General features: G+C 46.2%; 1 protein-coding gene across 2 annotated transcripts in view; it reads right to left on the bottom strand.

The window, feature by feature from the left end:
* LOC144172950 (protein turtle-like) overlaps positions 1–26,728 on the bottom strand; it is an 82,992-nt gene that overhangs the window by 15,072 nt on the left and 41,192 nt on the right. Inside the window, exons 8-16 of one of the 2 annotated variants that reach the window (XM_077701544.1) lie at positions 25,803–25,918; positions 25,431–25,584; positions 23,817–23,928; positions 23,121–23,299; positions 18,345–18,425; positions 12,502–12,744; positions 10,618–10,719; positions 7,692–7,832; positions 4,589–4,670 (exon numbers count right to left, since the gene is read on the bottom strand). In XM_077701544.1, the coding sequence (XP_077557670.1) occupies positions 4,589–4,670; positions 7,692–7,832; positions 10,618–10,719; positions 12,502–12,744; positions 18,345–18,425; positions 23,121–23,299; positions 23,817–23,928; positions 25,431–25,584; positions 25,803–25,918 (1,210 nt within the window). The remainder of the gene's footprint in view (positions 1–4,588; positions 4,671–7,691; positions 7,833–10,617; positions 10,720–12,501; positions 12,745–18,344; positions 18,426–23,120; positions 23,300–23,816; positions 23,929–25,430; positions 25,585–25,802; positions 25,919–26,728) is intronic. The other variant, XM_077701545.1, reaches the window with a different exon arrangement.

Raw genomic sequence — 26,728 nt, 5'->3', positions numbered from 1 at the left:
CGTTAAAGATCCACTCCGGAGCCCTCCACTATGGCGTGCCTGATTGCCTGCGTTGCGCCGGCGCATTAAACCCTACAATCAATCAAACATTCTATGTGACAAAACATTAATTTAAGAAAAGTGCTACGGGTAAAATTGCACTTTTTACATTTTTTATTCGCAATTTTGGTCCATTAAATGCAAACTACCACAGACAGCAAAGCCAAGAAGACCACCAGGCAGCGACTTCACCACTGCTAGGAAGCAGGAGCAAGGTGCGGGAAGCCACTTGACACAACTGAATTGCTACCTTTTATTTGTGATTTAGTATTTCAGTGAACATGTCCCAGCGAATCATGTGGCCCTTGCTGATCTTTACTTTTCAGAAAGGGCCTCCACGGGGCAACTCTTACTGGATCAAGACTCCCTTGATGCGTTCCCAGTTAATACAGTTTAGCCGTTCATACACTAGTGACTGAGATATTAAAACTGCTCTAGCCCCACTCAGATTGCACTTTTCTTCTTAGGCTCATACTCTCAAAGATAATTCCCCCCAAATGTAAGCTTGGAAGTTCTTTCAGATTCTGCTGGGTGATAAGTTTCCAGGCCAACAATGAGGCAAGAAATTGTGACCAGGCCAAGCCATGGTACAAAGGGTAGCAGCACAGTGGCGGCCCAGCTTTAATTCCTTAACACTCTGCATTCCAACCACATTTGTTTGGGCGGCTCGATTAGTTGCAAAAAAAAACCCGCAAAGAGGTCACAAATGATCACAAAAGAGATGCATCATGAACACAAAATTTAGCTGCAATTCTGAGATCACCTAGAAACATACTTGGCTTTCGGTATCAGTGTTTCTACCACACTTCTCTAGTGACAACAGCGGCCAATCAGGGCCTGCAAAATACCAAGCACATTTAAAGGCTTACCTTCGAAGATATTGAGAGCTACTCTAGAGAACTGGTTATGAAAAAAAAAAAACGTGGTTGATTCCTCTGTCATAGGAATCGGTAAAACACGAAAGTGAAATGTGCAGCGAAATCTGCAGCTGAGCGTGATTTGCGGGTCAGCGGCTGTGCTGTGGGTGTGCTTGGCAAGTGAGATCCTGCTGGAGGATTGCTTCGGCAAAGGTGTACTAGCGTCATTTCCGTGATAAATATGACATCAGTGAAATCTTGGTCTATCAGAACACTTTCATGTTAAAATATAAAAACCAAAAACTAAAAACCTGAAATATGACCTTAGTACTAAAGGTTTCTTCCCTGCAAGGAGACCCTGTGTGCAGGGGTGCACCCTTTACAGGCCGTTTGCTTCGCTGTACTGGCGTCACTTCCGTTATGGATATGACGTAGGTGAAATCTTCGTGAATCCCAGAATAAAACACTTTCGTGTTAAAAAAAGAAAAGTCCTTCCCTTTTCCAGGGCAGTGGTGGCAAGGGAAATGGTACTGCAGTATGTGTCATGGATAACTTTGTAGCTATTTTGAAGGCTATGTTAGCACTCCTGCTTTCAATCCGAGGCCCACAATTTAAGGTAGTGTAATTAATTGCAGAAAAGAAAGAAACAGCAGTGCAATGCACAACTCCCACTCGACATGTAGCTAGCTGCCTTAGCTTTGTACCCGATGGATTAACACCAAAATAACGCTTTTAAGAAACCCTCTTCTAACACATGCTGAGAGCTCGCCTCCTTTAAGCTTTACTGATAGCTAAACTGAAAATTTCATGGCCAATGCTTGCTGCTGAACAACAGCCACACAGGTTCCCTTAATAAGGAGGCCTGGCCTGGTGTGGGCAGATGTCCTAGTGATTGTAAGTTTTCCCTGAACAATAACAGCACTTTCACTCATTTGCCTATGCCTAGTAAAAAAAACTTTGGTTTACTTTAATTTCTCGGGGCCAAAATATAACATGGGTTATATTTGATTGGTGAGTTAGATATTAATGGTCCAAGTGTTAATGGGTTAACCGTTAGTGGGTGGGTTAACTGTTAATGCGAAAACACTAGTAGGCTCGATTCCGTTCTTCCGACGCACTCGGCAGCCATGCCCGAAACCGACGCCATCACGCCAGTCATCTCGGCAATAAGAAACCGTGGAAGGTATGAGAATCCATCTTGAGGCATGCAGTTACAGGCAAGCGACTTAAACACTACTATACACCGATGGCATGCAGAACACAGAGTTTGAGGTACTTAAAAAGAAAAGGGTGCCAAGAGGGGGAATGGAACACACAAAAAAGGGAGTGTATGCCCCTCGTGGCTTTATAGCGCGTGCTCCAGAAATAAAACACAATGAGAAGGCGTGCATCTCTAAATTCGACCTAAGGTACAGCAACATGGCCCTGTGCATGCTGTTCAGTTCTGCCTTGCTCCTGATTCACTAGATGGCGCCATCAGGCCTAAGGCAAGTAGTTTGAACCTATGGTACAGAAACGCATTGTCTGATAGAAGTGGCACTATGAAATCTTTGTTGTCCAAAGTTCAATCACACACTATCGTGTTCCCATCACATCAGAATGTATACCATGGTTAGGTATCCTACCTTTTTTTTTTAACGCACCAAATCCCTCTTACATTCTCTGCAGAATTTAAAGTTTCCGCTGCATTGTACCCGCCTTCAATTTTGCGCTTTTCCAAAGAGCTGACAAGTTACCCGCAGAATCACAGTGCTCGGCAAATCCAAACATTTTTGCCAAATAGAATCCGCAAATATTTGCACTTTCTATACTAAAATAACTGACACTTTTTTCTTAAAGAAGAAGTGTCAGTTCTCAAAGTATTAATTTCATTAAGAGGCACATTGTTGGCAATGTGTGAACGTATTGCTTGCAATGCAAACGTTGCTTCACAATTAACATTACAAGCTACTTCAAGCTGGACAAACTGCTATCGCCCGCGGGCCACTCCACCACCCGATCTTCTCAAAAAGAACACAGTGCACTTCCATTACACCCTCAGCTCAAAATTTCCCATGCCAAAGAGAAAACACATACGGTGTTGTAATGGTGCAGGGGTTCCTGTCTCCTGGTTTGTAAGTGACTAAGGCAAAGAAAGCATGAAGCAGTACAGACAAGCAAGAGAGAGACAGAAAGGGGCAGAATGTTCACCTTTTTTCCTCCGTTGGTGGCAATGGTGTCAGTTGGGTTAGAGAGAAAGATAGAAAGAGAGAGGCGGACGGGGAATGAACGACGTCAAGGGACGGCAGGCACGTGGAACCCCCTCCCCTCAACTATACCGCATCACGCAACCGTCACGCTCCCTCACAAGAAATGAGGAAAACTTCAGCAACAATGTGCGCAACAGCACGTGATCACTGCTCATATGATTCCTGAAAAAGAAAATTTAAAGAACAACTGCACTCAAATTTCACCTCGACCAAATTTCTTTATAATGTGTAGCAAGTACCACCAAATCAGCTGGGACACGGGTGGTGGCCCTGTGAAACACCTCGTTAATCCGTCAGAAGCGTTTAATTAAAAAGCTCCACCGCAGACCACGCTGCACCTGCCGGCGGATCGCGTAAACAGCCACGACGTGCCTGTGACACTCCACCCGTAGGGGGGGCTTCTTCCTCTGGCCAGCTACGCAGCTGGAGAACCGATTGAGCTCGGCTGCAAACGCTTCACCCATTTGCTGCCCTGTGCGCGCATAGAGCTAGCGCACAGGCTTGCTCCGAAGCTGCTGACTGTCTGGCCGCTCGCTGGCCGGCTGCAACGTCACTTCAATGGCCGTGCTCTTCTCGATTTCCGTTTAAAAATTGCCGATTCTTGCTCACCACTTGCGGCATCTACGCGCATATTTCAGCTGTTGTATTTTGCATCTTGATTTCTTTTTTTGCAGACTATATGGAAATAGTATTTTCAAGAGGTCGAAATTTTGAGTGCAGTTGGCCTTTAAAATCACGAGTTTTGCACCCAGGGATGCATTGTTCTAGCACGTAATTACATCCCAACTTGGCAGGCGAGCAGGCATCACTTTCAGGCAAGTTTAGTGGCTCAAATATGTTGAAACAAAATGCACAAAATGGTGCCCTATGTGTCTTTTTCTAAAAGTTCACTACAGTGAATGTGTGGAACTCTTGTTCGGGGACCTGCATTGCATAGTTTGACACGTGCCACCGTTTTGTTCACTATTATCTGTTGCACTTGGAAGGCACAACATCGTGCTTACAGGGAACACGAAGACAAAATACAAGTTTGGTTGATCGGTTATCGGTTATCGGGACAAAGACCGCTTTGCCCTGATTACTGCAATGACGCCAATTTCAGATGTTAAAGGTAACATGTGAAGCAATGGCCATTCACCAGTCACTTTCCAGCGATTTCTACATGATGTCACTATTACATTGCTGCAGCACGAAATTAGAAAGTTTTCAATATATTTTGCTTTTTTTTTTTTATCAGTTAAACAAACGTATTTCATGGCCTGAATGACGCTGACTGAACTACAAAGGGCTGGTTCTTTCAAATCGAAAAAAGCTGTGTTTTGTCTTCACAGCCCCTTTAACACAAGTTGCTGTGCCGAAAACACCGTAAAATCACGTCTGCCAATTTCGAGAACATCGCAGCCAACAGCGACCGCTTCCAAGAAAGGGGAGGTGAGAGCTTACTTTTTGAGCGAAACGGGGCTCCCGCCGTGAGAGTGGCCCCCGTTGCGGGCATCCGCCACCGGACACGTCACCATCATGTACGCTGCATCAAGCGGGAGACAGGGCACAGAGTTGACAAACACACAATGTTGTAGCAACTACTATAAGGCACTGCAGTCAAGAGAAATGTTCTAGCTAAATTCGTGTCCCATCTCATCATACGTAATGTCCATGCGGCACTCCAAAACTCAGAGCTGTTTCTGAGGTTTGGTGCAGTTCACCATTTACGTATTTATTTGTACAATACTGCAGGCCCTGGGCAGTTCAAGCAGGAGTGGTTTGTTGAAAAAAATGTCACTGTAACGAACCCGTTGTAAACAAAGAAAAGAAAAAGCAGGAAGGAAAAAGTGAAAGCAAGTAATAATAAAGCAGCAAACAACCGAAGGAAATAAAACTGGACAGGCATATAAGTCCACGTTTCAAATATAATACCAATAAGATAGGAAATAGAGAAGCAAAAGAGCGACTCGAATATTAGGCACACATCTCTAGCCTGGTAGGCCATCTAGCATAATGCACAGAATTACCATCAGACCTTTCAAATATTCTTGGTGCACTGACTTGAACACTAACAGAAAAAGCTGCGGAGGCAAAGGTGAGCAGCTCATCATCATATGCGACATGCGTAATTGCGGGTCCACCGTGTTGTCAAACAACTAGGGATGGGCGAATATTCGGTATTGTCGAATATTCGATCGAATAGCTCTCTATTCGTTATTCGCTTCGATTCGAATGCAGATATTCAATATTTTCGAATTATTCGATGCTCCCGAATAGGCAGCTAAAAGCCAAGCTTTTCGGTCAAGCCTTCCGAGAGTTACCCCAGGCTTGCCTCAAGACCCACCAGCATGGACATTTCTATTATCAGTGCCGGCACTGCCGAGTTGCTGCCTTGCCTAGGGGTTCGACGAAGCTCTCGGCCGCCAGCACACTTTAGGTTAAAAAAAAAAAGGCGGCACTGAAATGACACCGCTCCGAACATAGCGGCACCAAGCCAGCAGACTTGTACAGGCCGCCATTTTGAATAGGCATGCCGCCATTTTGAATAGGCTCGCTCAGTGCGGCAGTACGCCGCACTAAGCGAGCCTATTCAAAATGGCGGCCAGCCACTTGCGCTTTGCTTGGCTACGGCCGAGGATACTAGTGGCTACAATACTTCTTTTTTAGCGGAGCTTCTAGGCGGCGCTTAACTTTGCGAGTTTCTAGGCGGCGCTTAAACTTGTGAATGAGCAGCCGGCAGAAACTGCTGCACCTAGAGCATGTGGCGCAACAGGCATTTCTTCATGAGAACTTGTGAATACAGCAAAGGAAAGCTGTGTGTAAGATTTTGCAATAAATGTTCAACTGGTAATAGTTTTACGCAATGCTGCGCCTACGTGAGTTCTAATTATTACAAAAAATTGTGTACATTAGTCAGGTCACAAATTGCTCATTTGTCTTTGTGATTTGCAATGTGCACTATTCGAACTATTCGATTCGAAATTATTCGACCAAATCACTATTCGCTTCGAATTCGCTTCGAACCTCAAAATCTATATTCGCCCAGCCCTACAAACAACCATGGGCATTTGCAGGATTTGTTCCAGCAAAGGGCTGTACTGTGTTCCCTGCCACATGGGAGTGGGTCAACCAAGCATGTTTTACTAAATAAACGAATAGGCGTACAAACAAATGTTTCTGCTAGGAGTGATGTCTAGGCAAAAATATTGCACAATTCGCTCCAGAATTTCATGCAATATCATCCTGCCCTCTGCACATCTTTGGTAACTATACTCGGTGACAACTTAAGAACGGCACCAGAAGTTGCCGCTGTGCCTTATCACCGTAGCCGGATGTTTCTCCGCGCGGCGCAAGTAGGGCGTTACTGGGAATATTTTGAACATGGTGTGAGCAGTTCCCGGGATTTTTTGGGCTTAATATGCTTACAAACGACTCCAGTGAAGACAAACAAACTGCGTGAGACAAGACAGACGATATCACGCATTCATAGCAAACCCCTTTCAAAACGCTGTGCGCACTGACGTCACGGGTCCGGCGCTTTGGCGGAGGGATACACTACATGAGGTGGTGCCGTTCTTGAGTTGTAACCGAGTATAGCTGAGTACTGCATCCAGCACTTGAGTGCAGCTACTAATATCGGAAGTTAATATGAGTAAACGAAACAAACGTCATTGGTCATTGCGGTGTGGGAGCTGGAAAATTCAAGGCTTTGAGCAGAAGTAGCCTCGTCTCATCCGTCAAATTTTCAGTATGTCCATCAATCAGCACATGACATTCACTTTATTTTCATGAATATAAATGTTCACATGCCCTGACCGAGCAAAACATCAGATTCACGGACACTTCCCTCATCTACGACGCTCACCAAATTCCTTGGCAATTGCTTGTCTTTCTTCACAAATTTTGAACGAACATGCTTCCCGCATTAGCCCAGTGGCAGCTGTATTTTCTGGATATATATATATATATATATATATATATATATATATATAACAAGGTAAAAGCACGATTGTTGCCAACGTTTCAGCAAAGAGACTTGCTTTCGTCAGGGCAAAAGCAAGTCTCTTTCCTGAAACGTTGGCAACAATCGTGCTTTTACCTTGTTCAAAGTTTTCTTTTCTTGTATATATATATATATATATATATATATATATATATATATATATTATTTTTTTCTGGAAACAAAAAACCTCACAAAGAGCATGAAAAAATAAGGCAAGTAAAGGCAGAGACACACGATAGAGACATTAAAAAAATAAAAGTTTACTGACATTTCGGGAAGAGGACTTCCTTTCTTCAGAGTCACTGAAGAGTCACTCTGAAGAAAGGAAGTACCACTGAAGAGTCACTCTGAAGAAAGGAAGTACTCTTCCTGAAACATCAGTACACTTTTATTTTTTTTTTTATGTCTTTATCGTGTGTCTCTGTCTTTACTTACGTTTTACATGTATATATATTCGTACTGGCCACCAAAAATCTACGGTTACTGCGTTAGTGCGTTTCACCCCCAACAACAACAACGTTTCACCCCCCAGGGATCTCTTTTCCGAAGCGGCACACGCACCCTTCTCGGCCTTTCGGCGCTTGCGCTTGTTGCAGATCTTGACGGCGCACACGGACAGGATGATGGCCACAATGAAGAAGAGCACGCCGCCTACGACGCCCGAGATGATGGCCTGGTCCCGCTTGTACTTGGGGCCCCGGTCTGAAACACAGCAGCCTGGTGGCAACCCCAGGGGGGCTCCTACTCCTCCCCCCTCCTCCCCCTCTCTCCCAAGACGACAACCACGTGCGACAACCGCCGAGGAGCAAGTCTGCCCCCACCACGGTATAACAGAACAAGACACGGGGGAAGTGGCACACCCTAGGACGGCCAGATGACGTCACACGCACTCGGCCTAAGTTAAGTTAGCGGCATCTGTCGCGGAAGAAGAAACTGCGTGGCTGCCGCAATGTCCATTTCACTGCGCAGCTCTGGAATGAATAGTGGCCGCTACCATTTTGTCCATCAAGTGCTGCTGCCCTCTCCTTCATCGTTGCAGCTTCAAAGCTTCGGATTCTGCGTCAGTTTTCATTGTGACACTATATGGTCGCTCACCCGCGCCCACCACAATGAGGCATTTTGCCTCCTATATATTCTAGTGCGAGAGATTCGCCCATTTAGAGTATGCTATTAGACACATGCTAAGGATGCACTATGCCCCGTGTGGGTATGCTCTGATACGTGGCCATGGGCAATAATGGGTGTGCAGTAAATGGGGTCTGTGAAGACGAGAAGGAGATAGCACCGGTCTCGCTGAGAACGCGCCACGATCTCGGATACCTCGCTGCACCGTCCTCTCAGCGTCTACCTGAATACCATCACCTGAAACGCTACCATTCCCTGCCAGCAAACACCTTTTCAATATATATATATTCTTGCTCCATGACTCCCACACACAACACATGCAACACAGCATTCACTCCATTTTGCCTCCTATATATATATATTCTTGCTTCATGACTCCCACCACACAACACACACTATCACAGCATTCACTCGAAATAGCCGCGCCCCTCATTATTTGTCCGGTGGCAATGATGTCACGCTTTCTTCGACCAGTTTAGGGAAATACCCTGGTAAATTATGCACTACAGGTACTAAATGAGGTGTAAGAGCTCCTTTGAAAAATAACCCACAATGACTCTAGATAAATAATAAAAGTGAAATTGCATTCTGTGGTGCTCATATGCGTGAGGCAGTGAGCATGAGAGAAAATCTGTTTTTTTGTTCTTTCTGGTAGTGTGAATAACCGAAAGATGCGCGAGTATGTCTGAAGCTTGCAAAGTTACGTCTTCAGTATTGAAATCAATCGCTAGCGCCGGCATTAACAGCATAATTGGAGAAATATTTCGGTTTCGGGGATGTATAATTTACTCATATCAGGGGCGAAAGATGTTTAATTTTGTTGATAGCCATTTCATTCATTCAGACAACACGTGAGCACTTGGAAGTGGTCTAAAAACAGTCAATAGAAATTGTAACATTCTTTCAGAATTTACCAGAGATAATATCTTGGCAATATTATTCCCATGCATGCGATATTATCTGTGCATATCATATCTGTGCATATTCATATCTGTGCAATATTATTTTGCCTGCAGACAAAAATTGCCCTACTTAAGTGATTCTCAGAATATTCCTCAATAATTACGCGGACGTTTCTCGCTTCAGTGTTTCCGTTAGACAAGAGGACTTCCTGGAAGGTACGTTCTTGACAGCCTATCAGAATTATTGCTAGCATTTGGAGTAGGTATACCTAATCCTGAATAGCATTACCATATGCCGATAATTTCATGACAGTTAACAATCAATAATTCTATGAGTAGCCTGGCAATAGGCGGTATCAATAATGCTATTACAATGATTCTTGCATCAAAATACTAACAACAGTCAATTGACAGTGCACCATCGATAGTTGCATTGACAGAGTTTCCTCTCTATAGTTCTAGTGAGAGCCAACTTTGATGCAACTGATAGCTACAACTTCGTGTAGCTCAAAAAACGGCACCGACAGACGCCACTATCAATATGACCGATACCGTATTTATTTGAATCTAAGCCGATAGTTTTTTTTGAAATACTGATATATCAAACGCCAGGGTCGGCTTGGATTCGATGATTTTGAAACACGCGCCAATTTCCAAGTGAAATTGAGGGAAGCGGCACGCAGCTAGCGCCACCCAGAAAAGAAAGTATTGTAGCCATTACTAGACGAGCCATTAGCCACGTAAGGGCTGGGGGCGATGTCGCCATTTTGAACTGTGTGGATAGTGGCCTGCGTGCGGTGCGGGGTTTGGTTTTGACAGCGCAATGGCACCAAACAAGCGGTGCCATTATAGTGCCGCTTTTAAAAGAAAAGTTGTTTTAGCCGCGGAGTTGTCGTCGAACGTTCAAGCCGGGTGGGACTTCGCCGTGGATGAGAAAAATGTTCGTCGTTGGAGGACGCTATGGGAGAGGATATTAGCGTGTGCCGCAACGAGGATGGCATTCAAGGCTAGCAGCGATGATGACTCAGAATGAGCACCGCATCTTCATGTTCAATAAACGTGTTTTCTTTTTGTGAACGCTGACCTCGCCTTTTTGTTCGGCCTACATTCGAGGTAAGTTTTCTTTTTTTTTCGTGGCTTCGGACTTTCGGGGGTTGGCTTAGAATCGGGGCCCGGCCTAGATTCAAATAAATACGGTACTAGCAGAGCCAATGTGACCAATACCAACTAGCCCAAACCTAAACTTTGCTAAGCAATCGATAGCACTGTCCAGGGCTTTCCTCCACCTTTCACTAGGCGTGGGCGCACCTTCCTACCAAGCACAATGACACAAGCAATGAAATCGCGCTGCCATTCACATCCCCTACTAGGCAAGCCCCATTACCTTCTCACCAAAATAAGTCAACACACATGTGATGTGAGTGAGGCGAAGGGGTGACTCTCGGGGGGAGCCCACTCACCAGCCAGGGTGAGCAGAATCTCCGGGCTCGACTCAAAGGCAGAGGTGATGGAGAAGGACGAGACCCGGATGTAAAACTTGGTCCCCTCAGGGAGGTCGGTGACTGCGCGTGCAGAGAGCAACATTGCATTCATTTATTTATTTCCACTGGGAGCATGCACTTGAGTGCAACAAAACTGTGTTACCAATTTAAAAAAAATGGCATTTTATCAATTATTAGGTTGCCTAGTAGCAGCTCATTCCCGAAAATACTTAATTCCCACTGCAACCACAACAAAGACAGTGACTGACACTAGCTGTACAGGTGTGCGGGCATGCACGGCAACAACTCCGCAATTAATTGCTTTCTTTTATTACTAATGCCTCTCGCATAAGAAAAAAGCTTTTCGCACCTAATTCTATACACACTGATGCTTAACATATTCCCACAGGGCCCACTAAACTAACCTGAACATTTTTATAAAGTCGCACGTGCACCTGTCCCAATGAAATCCCGCCGCCCTACTATTGCCTACACCCCGGGCATCACAGCTGATTCCAATCAAGCCACATCTGTGCGAAATCACACTTGGACATTTGTCAGCAACAAAACAGGAAGGGCGCATCTACTTCTTCCCCTCTGCCATTTGCTTGTCTAAGCAATCCTCCTATACTATACCTGCACCAATCTACATGTCCTTTGCAAGATCCTCCTTCCCAATGATCACATCCACAGCAATCCCTTCCCATAACAGTTCCTTCTTTACTGAGTCATATTCTGAGTCATTACTGAGTCATATTTCATATTTTACTTTGCATATTCTGCCCCACCCGGTGTAGAAAACGAAAAGTAGAATATACAAGTAGAATACGGAAAAATAAAAGTAGAATATAAAAGAAGAACTTTTCATATTCTAATATGAAAAGTAGAATATAAAAGCAGAATATAAAGTAGAATATAGAAAATAAAAGTAGCCTATACAAGTAGAAATTTTCATATTCTACCCCTTTCACGGTTCACTTTCCTCGCACAGTATTCCCAGCATTGTGCAGCTATGCTGCTCATGGCAATACGAAGACTTGCTAGCTTTCCCTCTCTCCCTCAAGCATTTTCGTGGTCCTAGGCGATGAAGCCACACCTGGGCTGTGGAATAACATAGGCTCCCAGGGGATACCAGTGGGGATACCAGTGCATTAAAACCTCGACGCATGGGTGTTTTTCTTTGCCTCCGTCAGAGAAATGGCCACCGCCCTGATAGAACCCACATCTTTAACCCAGTAGTACAACGCCTTGGCCACTGAGCCACCGTAGCGAGTGTTTCTCCCTCTCGCATCACTTTCTCTTGCGACTGCTGGATGTGCGGTCTCTGTGCTCACATGTGAAACCACCATGCTCGGTACGCATTTGGCGCGCTCCATACGCACCATTTATGATACGTTTGAGAAAGCAGTGAGATGCAACAAGGTGCCTCATGAAGAGCCCACCAAAAGCTTATTGGTGCCAACACAATTAAAGCTCACTCACTTCTAACCCGCGAGAGTAGCTCGTCCCCTCACCCACATGGTGTAGGGCCTAGACTAGAGTAAATTTTAAGTACAGTGGATAAGAAGAACAGGCACACAATAAATGGACTAAAGGGCATAAGCTCAACAACTCTGAATTAGCAAGCTGTCCGCTGCATATCATGCAATGATGTGTTAGGAGGTCCCTCCGGCAGTTCTTACTGTGGGACCTCCTCATGTAATGTCCGTTTTTGTCCATCTTTTATGTATGGTTACTCTTCAATAAACTTCAACTTCAATGGTATTTGTGACAAATATACAGTCGCAAGAGAGAGAAACCACGGTAACTGGACTGGTAACAAGGGGAGAGAGGGCAATGTCGGTGTGGTGGGGGTGCACTGACTGGTGTACTCGCTCCCGGTCATGATGTTGGTGCTGCGTGCCCAGGGCTTGTCCGGGGACCGGTACTCGACGCAGTAGAAGGCAATCGGCACGGACGAATTCGGCGGCGGCTGCCACGTGACCAGTACCCCAGCAGACGTCTCGCGCACCGTCACGTTGCGTGGAGCCGACGGCTTGGGACCTGGCAGCGGGGACGGGGGCGCGTGCGAGGGGGGAGGGGGGGAGCCAGGGGGAGAAGAAGAGGCTGCACATCAGGCCGTGGGGCTCTGCCCCTGGACCCAGTGGCCGGCGGTGGAAGAGAGAGAGAGAAGGTCGCGGACACGGAAGACAAGCCAATGGCCAGAGGAGCCAAGGGCCACCCCGATTAAGAGATGCATGCCTTGCAAAGTGTGAGTTAACCAGCCTCCAGGGCAAGTGTTCAGATCAGCGTTGCTGCAACTGCTGTACATGCAAGTGTAAGGGCTGCATCTGTGTAACAGCAGCATCCCAAAACTACCATCTCAAAAAGTAAAAACACAGTCATAAAACAAGAATCTGTTCCCTCACAGCTCAGTGTTACCTTAACCAACCTTTACACAACAAAGCAGGGGGCTATGGTTATCTAGAAAAGTCTTATGGCCTCTAGTCAGGACAAAGATCGTGCACATGGCATCGTGGAGATAGTTGTGCAGGCCTGCAGCCCTTAGGCCAATTAGCTCTTGCAGAGGATAAGCTTCTTCTTGGAAGCAGGAGAGAAGTGGAGGAGCAGCCACGTTGATACCATGCAGTAACACAAATGTTGTACAGAAAGGTAACCGCATTTTTGTGCTTGCTTTTAGTATTCAAGTAACATTGCGTTAGCAAGTACTTGGGACTGCAGAAATAGCCATGGAGGCCTGCAACCAAGCTGTGGGTGTGCTTGGAAGCAGGAGGAAAGTGAAAGCTAACACTGAGCAGTGACAGATTATTGCTATGTACTCATTTTGTTAGTGAAAGCTAACACTGAGCAGTGACAGATTATTGCTATGTACTCATTTTGTTAGTGAAAGCTAACACTGAGCAGTGACAGATTATTGCTATGTACTCATTTTGTTAGTGAAAGCTAACACTGAGCAGTGACAGATTATTGCTATGTACTCATTTTGTTAGTGAAAGCTAACACTGAGCAGTGACAGATTATTGCTATGTACTCATTTTGTTGTTTGCTTTTCGTCTTAAAAAAAATCTGTGCTAGCAATCCCAAAAAGTTTTAATCAGAAGCAATGATGGCCATGATGTAAATAAATGCTTGTAGGGTGCATAAATGCTCCATACGACAGGCGTCATATGATGCCATGACTGCATAACTTCTCCTCGGGTACTGTTATCAGAGGGGCTGTATATAACCGACATACTATTCATTTGCGTAAGAACCACATCCCACCAAACCTTCGCAAACTGTTGAAAAAAGAAGGGGATGCAGACCTTACAGAAGCATTACATGGTAGCACCATGTTCTTCAACAGCTGCTACGTATATTTTGCCCAACAGTAATGTGGATCTTTTTTTTGTTCCCTTCTGAAAACAGTAATAAATGGCATGGCTACAAAGTAATGCAGCAAAACTGTTCTAGCAGCAGAGCATCATTTCGTAATACCAACTGTAAGATGGCAGTTGGCTAACTTGTGCTCTATTAAGGCAGCACCAACAAATGTGTATACCCTTAGATCACAGTTTTACAATACATACAAAGTTCTTCTCTGAAAAGCGCTTGCATATAAACTGACGTCGCTCCACAGCAGCGGTAGGAAACATCGATCTGGCTGTTTTTGTTTGTACATCCATATTATCTATGATATGCTTGTAGCAGACCATGTAAGCAAAGATGGTAGAAGCATCCACTTAGATTGACACACAAATCACACTTCTAACTTCTATCATTCTATGAATTAAAATTCTTTCATTTAATTTATGCATAAAGAGTGCTGTGGACGGGGGGGACTGCAACCAGAAAATTATACTGTTTTAAGAGCTCATCACTTGTAGATAACTATTAGGTTGTTAGAGGCTCCCCTTCTGCTTGTTTCAGGGCCGGCATTTGTTATTTCATCCTTTACGATGATGCAGGATGATGTCTTACCTTGGTAGGACAAGTACGCTCGCAATAAACATAGGATATCGCACATCGACATAGGATATCGACTAGACAGTAAAAGTTCACCATATTTTTGCTTCAAGCAGCAAGCCAGTAAGAGGAAGATTGCAATGAGGTGACGACATACGCATTGTGGCGCATCATGTGTTGTGGTGAGGCTGCATTTAGGGGCAGAATTAGCCTATTACTCGCACACAACTCTACTTATTGGTGCAGGTTATACATGAAAAGGTATAGTATTACCTGCAGCACATGCGCCTGCAATTGCGTGTTGCTGCAAGAGCAACCTGTTCCATGCCTTTTCATAAAACGGAAGGTATCCATATACAGTGCAATCCACTTATAATGATGCGAAATATAATAATATGTCGCTTACAACGATAAAATTCCTTAGATTTCTAAATTTTCCCAGTGTCCCTATGTAAAAATAAACCATATAGTATAGCGATGCAAGTATCAGCGACATGTCGGATACAGTACGTAATTCTGGCCACCCGGAAAGTGTTTACCACAAAAATTTGTCTGCAAGTTTGATAAAAAATGAAACAGTTTGAAGAGAATGACGCGAAAACTTGTCGCAAGTTCGCCAAATGGACCAGCGTGGAGAAATCTGCGAAGGGGCATTACGTGTGGCCTTAGGGATCAAGCACTACCATCATCGCAATCGCAAAGATGGCGCTGACTAAGCGCAATGGCGCAAGGCAATATCTCTCGCGCTGAAGCAGCAAATTCATTGGGATTTCCGATAGCATTTGAAGGTTGAAAGCCTCGCAGAAAATTACGGGCCTTTGCAGTTGGCGGTTTCAATCATCATCAAAGCTGGAGATTTCTGCAAGACCGGCACCAGCAGCCTCGACGACCAGCGAAACAGGGTCATAGATCTCCTGTACGGCAATGTCGAAGAGTCTCTTTACCAGTGGTTCTTGACCGCTCACGACTGGATCGTTTGCGACCACCACCCCAGCTCCCATGTCTTCCCAAAGTCCACACAGATGCTGATTGGCTTCATGCACACTAAAGGACTATTGCAAGCGTCCAGGCAACAACTGCACAGCAACTGTCAAGCTTGAGCTGCCGCTCAAGCAAGTGCACATTTCAGACTTTTTTAAGCGTAGTAAATAATCTTTTTCTTATTCATGTACCCTGTTATAAAGTGTTCTTTACTGCGACTCGCACTGTTCAACCCGATTCAACCAACCTGTTGAGTAACTAAGAACATCCATGGGGAAGTACATGTGCTTTTTCTATTTTTGCAGGTCCAAATATACAATCGGTATAGCGATCAGATTTTCTGGTTTTGTTATTATCGTTATAAGTGGATTGCACTGTAGACAAAGAATGAAGCAACAGAAAAGGAATCAAAGTCAAAAAAGAAAAGACTGATGCAATGGATACAGAGTCAAAGGAATTACTGAAACAAAGGTCTCTGAGGGGCAGTATCAGGACCACCATGAGATGCAAATATATCTTAAAAGAGTAACAACTTTTCTTACTTTTGTTTAACACGTGGCAAAGGTGTCGCGCATTATTCTTCAAGGCTGGCATGTGCTGGCTTCCCTCGAACCCTCTCTAAACCAGCATACAGAGTTGGGAAACTTGCAAAATATTCGTCTCAGGAACACACGGCAGAGCAAAAACAACTTAAAAGCGGGAACATCAGACAGCCGAGCTTCCCAACCCCATGTGATACCACCATGTGCACCCATCTTCTCATGGCTCACTTGTCAGCCCCGAACGATCGTGCGATTGCGATACAACGGCCCCAGACGTGGCCGCTGTTCGGCCATAGCTGAGAAACAAGCCTTTTGCTAACTCCACTGACAGACAGGCTGTCACAGAGAGATGGGGAGGGAGAGAGAGAGGTTGCCCGAGAGCAGTAGTGGAAGACCATCCACACCAACACCCTCGGCCATTTCGGGGCAGAAGGGGATCGGGAACACAGTGGCTCTGCTGGCGTCTCATGCGCCCTGCGGCATCATGCGTTGGGCAGCAGCACGGGAGAGGGGGTGCAGGGGGAGGAGGAGGGGGAGGGAGAGAGAGAACAACGAAAGCACGCACACACATACACAGACAAGAGAGCCATGACACAGAAGAAGGACCAGGAGCTATAGAACACACAGTTCCCTTCCTTCCTAGTGTCACTAGATAAGATACAGAGTGCCGCGACTGAGGCACGCAAGTGAGCAACGGCGGCCATTTTGGTGTTTATCAGTGTCGCCAGATTGCCGTTTCTGTGGCCTCACCGCTAACTTCGCCGAGGTCATTTCTAAACAACACTGCCGAAAACGCAGCAACTTGGGATACACTTCTGCAGCTGGAATTCTGCGAAGCGCAGTATCTTTGATTCACATTCGGAACGACCTCAACGTCGCACGCAACCGCAGAGCAGGCAGGGCAACCCGAGACTATCACAGTTGGCCGACAGAAAACGTATAAACAATATGGCGCTGCCCACGAACCGTCTCGGTGTAAACAAATGTCACGTGATGCGAACTGACCAATGATCACGGCGGCAGCACGGAACAATAGGAGAAAAAAGTGCCGATACTCTGTAACCCTATCTAGTGACACTACCCTTTCCCATTACCACCAAAGAATGAAAAAAAACCAAGTGGGAGCAATTCAGTCGGACCAGTGGTTATTCTTTTGTCTCCCTTTTTTTTTTTTCACAGTCACTTTGCAGCCTTTTGAAGGTAGCTCATGAACACTGGGGTCATGCAACTGCAGGCAGACCACATAGGCTCATCTAAAAATAAGGTGATAGAATCAACGATTCCCAGTCAAGTCAAGTCCAGACCGAGGGGGGAAAAAAACAGTGCTGTGAAACATTGAGGTGAACGAGGTTCAACGAGGGCAGTAACGAGGTGCTTAATGAAAGGAATTTAAACGAAAAACATGAAAGAAAGAGCGAAGGTGAGTAAAGTGGTGACAGCATGACAGGTGGTGAACAAGTGAGGAAAACAATAAGACGTGGTGACAAGGCCTTCCATATATTTCAGGACATACAAGGGCTGATCATCAGGGCAGCGTGTTAAGTGCTTCTGTGACCAGCTTCAACGCAAGCTAGCCCGCAATGATACTAGCGAAAGTACGTGCTCGGCCTTCGCTTTGACCAAAAAACGCGAAGCTTTGCGCGCGACCTATGCCCATAGGTGGTCTGCAACAAGCAAATAAAAAAAAACGCATTGCTTGGTATATGCGCCGTATCTGCCGAGCTCAACTAATGGTCACTGAAGCTCATGGCTGCTTTGCTAGTCATGGACCTTGCAACAGCAGGCTGCAGTTATGACGTTCTCTAACATATCATTTGAAAGCCAAGACATTTTGCTGTAATTCCATTCGCTGTCAGCCACCTGAACGCAGGGATTCCCACACAGTGGTTAAAGTACATCATATCTGTAACGTATGCCCATATGCCGAGACTCGAATCAACTTGAACATCACCATTGTACCAGATGTTTGCTGTACATAGCTTGATTAACATCCCGCCCTTTTCCCACATATGCTCTCAACAATGGCGCTGAACACAATGCAAACGAGCCAGCTGAAATCATTCCCCAAACAAGCGAATGTTGCTTAAGTTTGCTAACCCCCTGTCTAAACTCTCACAAAGCGATGCCTTTGCCTTTGCTGTGCACCGGCAGAGTACCTATCACCAACGCGGAGCAGCCACGGAGTTTGAAAGGACGGCGGGGGGAGAAGACACGTCAGCGCCAATGAGTGGCCCCTACCTGTGGGGGTCCTGTTCACGGTAGGAATGTAGGTGGAGCCATAGGCATCCGTTGGGTAGGCACCTTCGATGTAGTTCCACTCTGCGAAAGGGAGGGGCACAGACCAGAAGACAGTCAACATCTCGCTTCTTCATCGCGTTTCAAGCTACACATTGCCGCAGAGAGAATGTCAGTTGCCTCTAAGCAAATCCCGCTGTTAAAGAATGGGACATTCCTGTTTGTAACATCCGCACCAAGTGTGGCATAAAGTAAGGGAGTGCTGGGACTGTAATAAGTTTAATTACCCAAGCAGTTGCTGTAGTTTATGGGGTGTCTGAATGGCAGCTTTTAAGTGAACATACACCCCTGGACACATTAGGGACATACTAGTGGAAATTGAGAAGAAATGGGTGTGGGCAGGGCATGTAATGTGAAGGCAAGATAACCATTGGTCATTAAAGAGACCATGCAGACAAAATACAAGTTTGTTTTATTCAAAAGATTTCGTGTTTTATAGTGTCTTCAGCGCTTCTGCGGCAGCAAATGATGCTGTATTCACTGAGAAATTAATCAATTTAGGCTAAAATTTCAATTCTCCCGCCAGATCATGCATTTTCGGGACGTCAGCAATGAAGTCATAAGCGCGTGTATACAAACGAACTTGCACTGCGTGATTCGGTTGCAGCGCTGGTTGCCGCCAGTCTTCCCAGGTGGTGCCACCGTACTCAAGCACGGACCGCTGTCTGCCGTTTCTTTGTTTTTTTATTGTATTTGCACCTGACTTGTTTTTGCTACTGTAGAAAGTAATCGTTTCGTGAAACATGGACAAACAGGGTCACGTAAGACAACGTCGCTTACGCCAATCAACCAGTGCGTGCAAGACAACTCGAAAACGGCGAACTTCTGTGCAGCTAAAACAAGCATAGTGCACGCAGTACCAACAACAATACGCATCGGCACTTCTATGTTTACGTGTGCTTTCGTAACTTCCACTGTTCATTCCCCCCATTCTTACTGCTATAAAAAGAATGTGCCCTAAATTTAAGCGCAAATAGCTCGTTCGGCAAGCTTGTAAGCTCTGCCTAATTTGCGTTTGCTTTCATTGGCTTCCGCCAATTGCAGAGCTGGCTGGTATGACATCAGTGGTTCAGTTGCGGGAAATGAGCTAGTGGGTCGCATGGCCATTCCCTTTTTTCCTAATTATATAGCTTATTTGAGCGAAGTGTGTGTTAAAACTGGTGTCGATATTGCAGCGAACCATGCATTCAGTTTGTTTATTTGTGTTTTGCTTTTACCGCCCGGCTGCGCTGGTCTGTGTTGTCTCTGTGCCAAGGGAAGCGCGTGTTCCATTCTTTCTTTCTGTGCCGCATGTATTATCTCTTCTGATAGGGAGAGCATTCCGATCTAACAGCCCGGAATAATCTTGGATCTACAATGTTCTCGATGCGAATCAATGGTTCGAGAATCCCGCGCGCCGAAAGATAAAAAGCCTGCAGAGCAGACGTCTCGGCATTCGCTTCTGCTACGCTCGCCGACGCACGTCACTTTGTTGACTGCTGCCTCGCCGCCTCTGTATTCTTTTGAGTTGTTAGGGGAGCACAAGTTCGCTCCAATAAACTTTTTTCTTTTCCAAAACAACTACTGTAAAAAACCCGCGTATAATACGAGGTTTTTTTCCAAATTTTACTATGTAAAATTTGTGCCTCGTATTATATGTGGATCCCAAAGTTTTCCGCCAAAAATTTGCACTTTTGGTTTCGGTTTTAGCGGAGGGTGCGCCATCTTGCGGTGGCATTAGCTGGCTGCTGCTTCTCTCAGCCGGCGCCATTTTGATTGTTTTGACCACGCGAAGCATCGGCACGTTCACCACAAGTCTATCATGATGTCGGGTGCACGAAGGCAGTATTCGGCTGCAATTAAAAGAAAAGTTATTTTATGTGCCGAGACCATCAGGAATTGCGCCGCAGGACGGCAGTTCGGCGTCACCGAAGGCAGCATTCGCGGGTGGAGAAAGCAACTGCTGCTTGACTGGATAAAGTCTGTGTGGTGTTGGCGGCCTGGAGCACTGTTGGGGGTTCCCGTCAGTGCTCGTGTTGGACGCCTTTCGCTGCCACCTGGCCGATTCCGTGAAGAAGTAGTTGCGCGAACCCCGCACCGAACTCATTGTCGTTCCAGGAGGAATGACATCCCAGCTGCAACCGCTAGGCGTTTGCATCAACAAGCCTTTCAAAGATTACATCAGGTTCTGCTACCAAGGGTGGATGAGGTCAGGAGACCCGTAAGTGACAGCTACCGGATGGCTGACGCGGGCTTCTCCAGCGGTGCTTTGTGGCTGGATCGCGGATGCGTGGGCCAGCATCCAAAAGGAGCTCGTCAGTCGCTCTTTTAAGAAATGGGCATCTGGAACGCCCTTAATGGTGAGGACCACTTTCTGTGGGAAGACATTACCGACAAGGCAACTTCAGGAGGCAGCGGCAGCGAACCTGAAGATGACTGAACGGACGTTGGGAGACAGTGCCAGCAAGAACTGTCAATGACTGAACGGTAACTGCAGTGCAAATAAATGTTTTCTGTGCTCCTTACCTCGCATTATATGCGGATGAAAACTTTTTTTCTGATTTTACTGTCCCCGAATTACACCTCGTATTATACGCAGGTCCGTATTATACGCGGGTTTTTGCGGTACGCCGTCCTTGGCTTCGTGACAATATGATTCTAACGAGGCAATCTTTCAAGTGAACCAAACTTGTGTTTTGTCTTCATGGCCCCTTTAAGGGTAACAGAGTGGATCCCTAGACAAGGCAAGCATGGAAGGGGGCGACAGAAAGTTAGGTGGGCAGATGAGACCAAGAAATTTACAGGGATGAATTGGTTGCAGTTAGTACAGCACCAGGATAATTGGAGATCCATGGGGGAGGCCTTTGCCATGCAGTGGGCATAGATAGGCTGATGATGATGATGATTACATCTCTGGTACATCCATAACAGAGGTATGTTCGACCTCGAAAGGAAGTCCCATGGTTGTTTATGCTATTCAAGAGACACCTAGCTCCATTATCTTCTTTATTTTAAAGGCAAGCGAATCATCAGACGTTGAAATAACTTCCGATTAGTTACTGCTCTTGGATTCAATGCACAGCACCACACTTTCGCATTTTTAAGTGAGTTGAAATTTTTCAAAAATTACTCATCAATATTGCCCTTTTCACACAACGCTGCAGCTGTGTGAACAAGCCCATACAGCGGAGCCCCTCATGTTCAACAATTTGAAGCAGTTTTTGGAGCACAAAACAAGGCTTTTGGAGCAGTTTGGAGCAACTAATATAATTTTTTGAGGCAGCCTCAAAAGTTCACCAAAAACCGAACATTCAGTGACTTTTAATCCGTAGAGCAGCCACGTAACACAAGCCTCACAGGCAGTGGCGTGCTGATTGAGCATACCGCACTGCTGCTCAGTGCTTCTGCATACAATTTGAAAGCAGCAGCGTCATTCCAAAGGAAGCACATTTTTTGCAAGGAGGCTATGTAAAAAAAAACGAGCTTAACGACAAGCAGACCCAAGTTTAATCAGGGAACATCAGCGCCACTCTGCAACTGCGTGCGGGCGTACGTTATGCAAATTTAGGGTTAAGGATGGCAACGCAAATGTTAGCAGCGGTACTTTTAAGCCATCAAGGCATTACAGTTCGACTTTTCCGTGCCATAATTATTTGTCCTTTGCATGGATAAGATCCGAACCCGAAGGAGCTCTCACCAGTTTTAGTGTGCAAACTGACGGTGTTTTCGGTGCGCTGCAGTGTTGGCCAAGCACGCACACTGAAGCGGAACTCGAGGGCAAAGGTGAATAAATGAAACGTTTCTGCATTGCATCGTACTCTTCTACAGTTGGCACACTACGAAATAGTGCTAGTAAAAAGTCATCTTGTGACCGTTACTGACAGCGGCCCAGAGAACCGCATGCCACTACAGCCGCTAAAAGCAGGCTTATCTAGCGGCTCTACATGCCACTGTGCACCCCTTCTGCTATCTCTCTGGCTGACCACAGTGCCAGTAAATGTCTCCAGTAGCTTTTTCCACTTCCTCATCGCCTCCAGACCCGTTCAATGTTGCGGTACTGGCACGAAATGTCTTTCTCTAAAGCCATGACAGTAAATTTGGAGCACTTTGGCGCAATTTCAAAGATTTTACCACGAGAAAGTTTTATTTCAGTGACGTCATATCCGTCATGGACATGACGCCAGTACAACAAAGCAAGCAGCCTGTAAAGGGCGCACCCCTGCACACAGGGTCTTCTCGCGGGGCGCAACCTTTAGTACTAAAGAGTACGTTATACTTAGGGCTGTTCGTTTTCAGGTTTTACATTTTAACAAGAAAGTGTTTTATGCCGGGATACACCAACATTGCAATGATGCCATATCCGTCATGGAAATGACGCCAGTACGCCTTTGCTGAAGCGACCCGCCAGCAGGACGTCGCTCGCCAAATACACCCACAAGACAGCCGCCGACCCGCAAATCATGCTCAGCTGCAGATTTCACTCCACATTTCACTTTCGTGTTTTACCGATCCCTTTGACAGAGGAATCAACCACAGTTTTTTATCAGAGTGATGCAAGAATCCTTGTTTGACGCAGTTTGGCGCATTTGGCACAGGAGCGGCATCACTGATAATGCGTGCATAGTCCAAGTGTGCAAACACCGAGGTTCACAAGAAAATCAAAGCAAACTGTATTCGGCAGCGTCAAAACATCCGCCACCCTACGATATACCGGTCCAGCACAAACCGACAGCAACTCACTGGTGGTGTTTGCGCGCACGATGTCGCTGTAGAGGCCGTCCCCAAAGGCGTTGCGGGAGAGCACCTGGAACTCGTAGGAGGACTCAGGCTGCAGGTTGTGGATGGTGAGCGTGATGGCGTTGTCGGGGTACACCCGAATGGTGCGCCACTCCGCGTCCCCCTGACCAACCAGCCGGTACCTGCAGTGCCACCATTGGGCCAGCCCGTTAGGCGCGACACTTCGTCAACACTTCTTCAACCTCACCCCCATTACCGTGATCACTGCCACCGCATTCATCTGGCACAGCAAGCTATAGGCATTATGGCTTATCTAACATCGCCAGACCTCATTAAAAATCTCTCTCTCTCTCTCTCTCTCTCTCTCTCTCTCTCTCTCTCTCTCTCTCTCTCTCTCTCTCTCTCTCTCTCTCTCTCTCTCTCTCTCTCTCTCTCTCTCTCTCTCTCTCTCTCTCTCGCTCCCTCCCTCCCTCCCTCCCTCCCTCCCTCCCTCCCTCCCTCCCTCCTGCAACACACATCTGTGATCAGAAATGATTGCTGCATCCCGCTGCTCGAGTTTCCACCGGCCTCTTCATCACCACAAGTGCCCAGCTATGCGTGCACGCATGTAGCCAAGCCTCTCCTTGCTTCAGTACATTGCTGCCCCATATACGACACCTTGGCACGAAGGCCCGAAAGCAGGCAGGGGTGGCCACCCACCAGAGGACGTAGGTCTGCGGGTGTCCTCCATCGTAGCCGGGCAGCCAGGAGACGGTGGCCGCAAAGGCGCTCGTATTCACCGACACGTTGGTGGGCGCATGCGGTGTGGTGCCTGCAAAGGGGGGACACGTGTGTTGCCTGTTACGCAGCTGTACATAGAAGCGGGGCAAAATCACACATTCCCGAATCATATACAGTGAACTGCTGGCGGCGAAGATATTTACTAGGCCCAGCAGATGAGTACGGCTAACAGTGCCGTTACTTATTGAACATCCAAGAATGCGCTGTACCCAAGTTTTTAAGGATGACACAAGCTATCCAGGGAGGTTACTAGCCATTTTTCAGTCAGCCTGTTGCTAAAGTACAGTAGCAGTATTTGTAATTTAACAGTGCGAGGGAAATTATGGCCACAAAATGCCAAGAACTGATGTGTGATCTTTTTGTGTTTATGTTCACTAAAATATTTCAGGGTTCGTACAGGCTTGAAAAGCAAAAATTCAAGGGTTTTCAAGGACTTTCAAGGACCAGAAAACACATTTTCAAGGTCCCCATCTAACGTTTTATATGGGATTATTTATAACTTTTCCAACACAATGCAAAGTTTTTTATTGCAAAATACCTAAGCACATTAGTGCACATTTAGACAGGCGCTAACGGGTTCATGAATGCTCCCCCAACTTTAGTTTTTATTTCATGGCTGGTATTTAGAGGTTTTTCTTTTTCTGTTTGCTGAGGCTGTTTGATATCAAAACTTAGTTAATGTTGCCTGCTTTGTCAGCAAGAGTATCAGCTGAAATTAACTCAGCAAGTGTTGCTGCAAGGCAGGATGAACAATGTACACGTCCACCATTTGCAAGTAAAAGCAAACGCGGATAGAGCGTATGAGGCACAGCGAACATGCAAGGAGCGAGCGTCCACAGACTAGATGGAAGATGCAAGATAGAGAACAGAAGCTGGCTTTCACTGCATTGTATTGTGACATGGATTAGATTGACAAGTGCCTGGTCCCAATGTTGCCTTGTAATAATGAAAATCCACCAAACTTGTAATTTCACGCAATACACTGAAACTTGATTGTTACAATGTTTCTTTACATTTGTTAGCACCTGAAATCCACGACAAACACTTCAAATTCTTGTGAAAAGACAAGGCCATTGATTCTCTCCGGAAAAAATCAAGGGTTTTCAAGGACCATTTAAAAATTCCAGGACTTTCCAGGCCTTGAAATTGACACTTCTAAATTCAAGGGTTTTCAAGGTTTTCAAGGACCTGTGCGAACCCTGTATTTGTGCTACAACTGTTATGCGTGCAAATTGCTTACTATGTGGGTTTATACAGCCATTGATATAAAAGGTGAAGTCGATCTGAAAGTCCTAAAAGTTGACCTAAAACGTGCTGAAGTACAAAATGCTTCCTCGACTCTAACGTGCACCCTTTTTTTGAGAAAACAGGCTAGAAAATCTCACATGCATTCGAATAGAGAAGTACAAGCTGAAACGTGCAGTCGCAACAGCCCCACATTTCCAGCGCAGAGCAACGAGGGCTGACTAGCGCGTAGGCAGGCAGAGCGACGCCAATGTACAAGAGCAGTGTACAAGGCACAAGAGCACGCACTCTCGACGAGCAGCAGGGTGCTGGTGACGAGGGTGGCGACGTCGTTCTGCAGCACGCACTCGTAGCGGCCGTGGTCCTCCTTCTGCAGGCTCCGGATGGACAGCTTGCCCTTGCTCACGCTGTGACGGTTCTTGGGCAGCTTCTTGCCGTCCGCCTGGGAGGCAGCGCAGCAGAGGGGAGGGAAAGAAAGTTTTTACACATGTCCCGCCACTGCTTTCACTCCGGTCAAACCTGTCGTGAGATTTACTGATGCACCCTAACACGTGCGTAAGCGACACTAATTCGTGACACAACAGAGCTTAACCACAATCGGGGGTGACGGAGGGGAGGGGGTGGACGCTCTTCTGCCTCCCGCTTAATTAACCGACTCACCCTCCTCCACGAGATGCTGGGCGGCGGGTGGCCCTTTCCCTCGCAGGGCATGGTCACCTCTGTGTTCCTCGGCTGCTGGTACAGCTCCTTGGGCTTCACCGAGAACATCGGGGGCTCTGCAGGGGGGAACACAACAGAACACTGCGCCTCCCCTCTTCTTCTCGAAACGTGCCAAGACTGCCATCGGCTTCTTTGTCTGCCCAATGGCTGCTGTACTTCCACACAATAGGCAAAAGAACAACAACTATAAAAAACTATGTACCGTCCAGTCAACTTGTAACAATATTCAATTGCCAAAGAAAATCCATTGCTATAGCCAATAACTGTTATAAGTGGGTAACCCGGGCTGACAAGAAAGCCTGGGTGACCTGAGAAGCATTTCTCGGAATTGAATTCATGGGCCTGGCCATTAATATTTCCGACATGAAGTGTAGAAAAGCGCATTAAAAAGAATGTCCCGAGCCTATTTCCACGCGCTTCTTGATGTTACTTGCACCCACTGTTTTAAAAACATGTTTTCCTACGTCTGAAAGACACTGAACTGTAATTGTAATGCCATCTCATGTACTGCATCAGCATTTTATATTTTGCGGCATTACATACCAAAGATACGATAACAAGGAATGCTGGGGAAGGGATTAATTCGGACAGCCTGCAGCTCTGCAACTCTGTCTCTGTGCACGTGTTTTACATGCTGCACCCATCGAAATGCAGCTGCCATGGTCAGAAATCAAACTCGCCTGCTAGAGAAACACCACCGTTCAGAAACCACTCCAGGTAAAACATTTTAATTCATGTACATGCTCGTGGGTCAAAATGTGGCACCAAAAACTTCGGCATGCCAACTTGTGGCTGAGACAACCATGACGTTGCCACGAATCTCATCATCAAAGGTGATGGTGTCTTTGATGTAGGAATACGAACTA

This window comes from Haemaphysalis longicornis, unplaced genomic scaffold, assembly GCF_048455015.1.
Source record: "Haemaphysalis longicornis isolate Haplotype H1 unplaced genomic scaffold, Haemaphysalis longicornis Haplotype H1 scaffold_279, whole genome shotgun sequence".
In the NCBI taxonomy this organism is placed as follows: domain Eukaryota; kingdom Metazoa; phylum Arthropoda; class Arachnida; order Ixodida; family Ixodidae; genus Haemaphysalis; species Haemaphysalis longicornis.
Note: the sequence above shows the minus strand (reverse complement) of the source record. Positions and strands in the feature narration are given on the sequence as shown.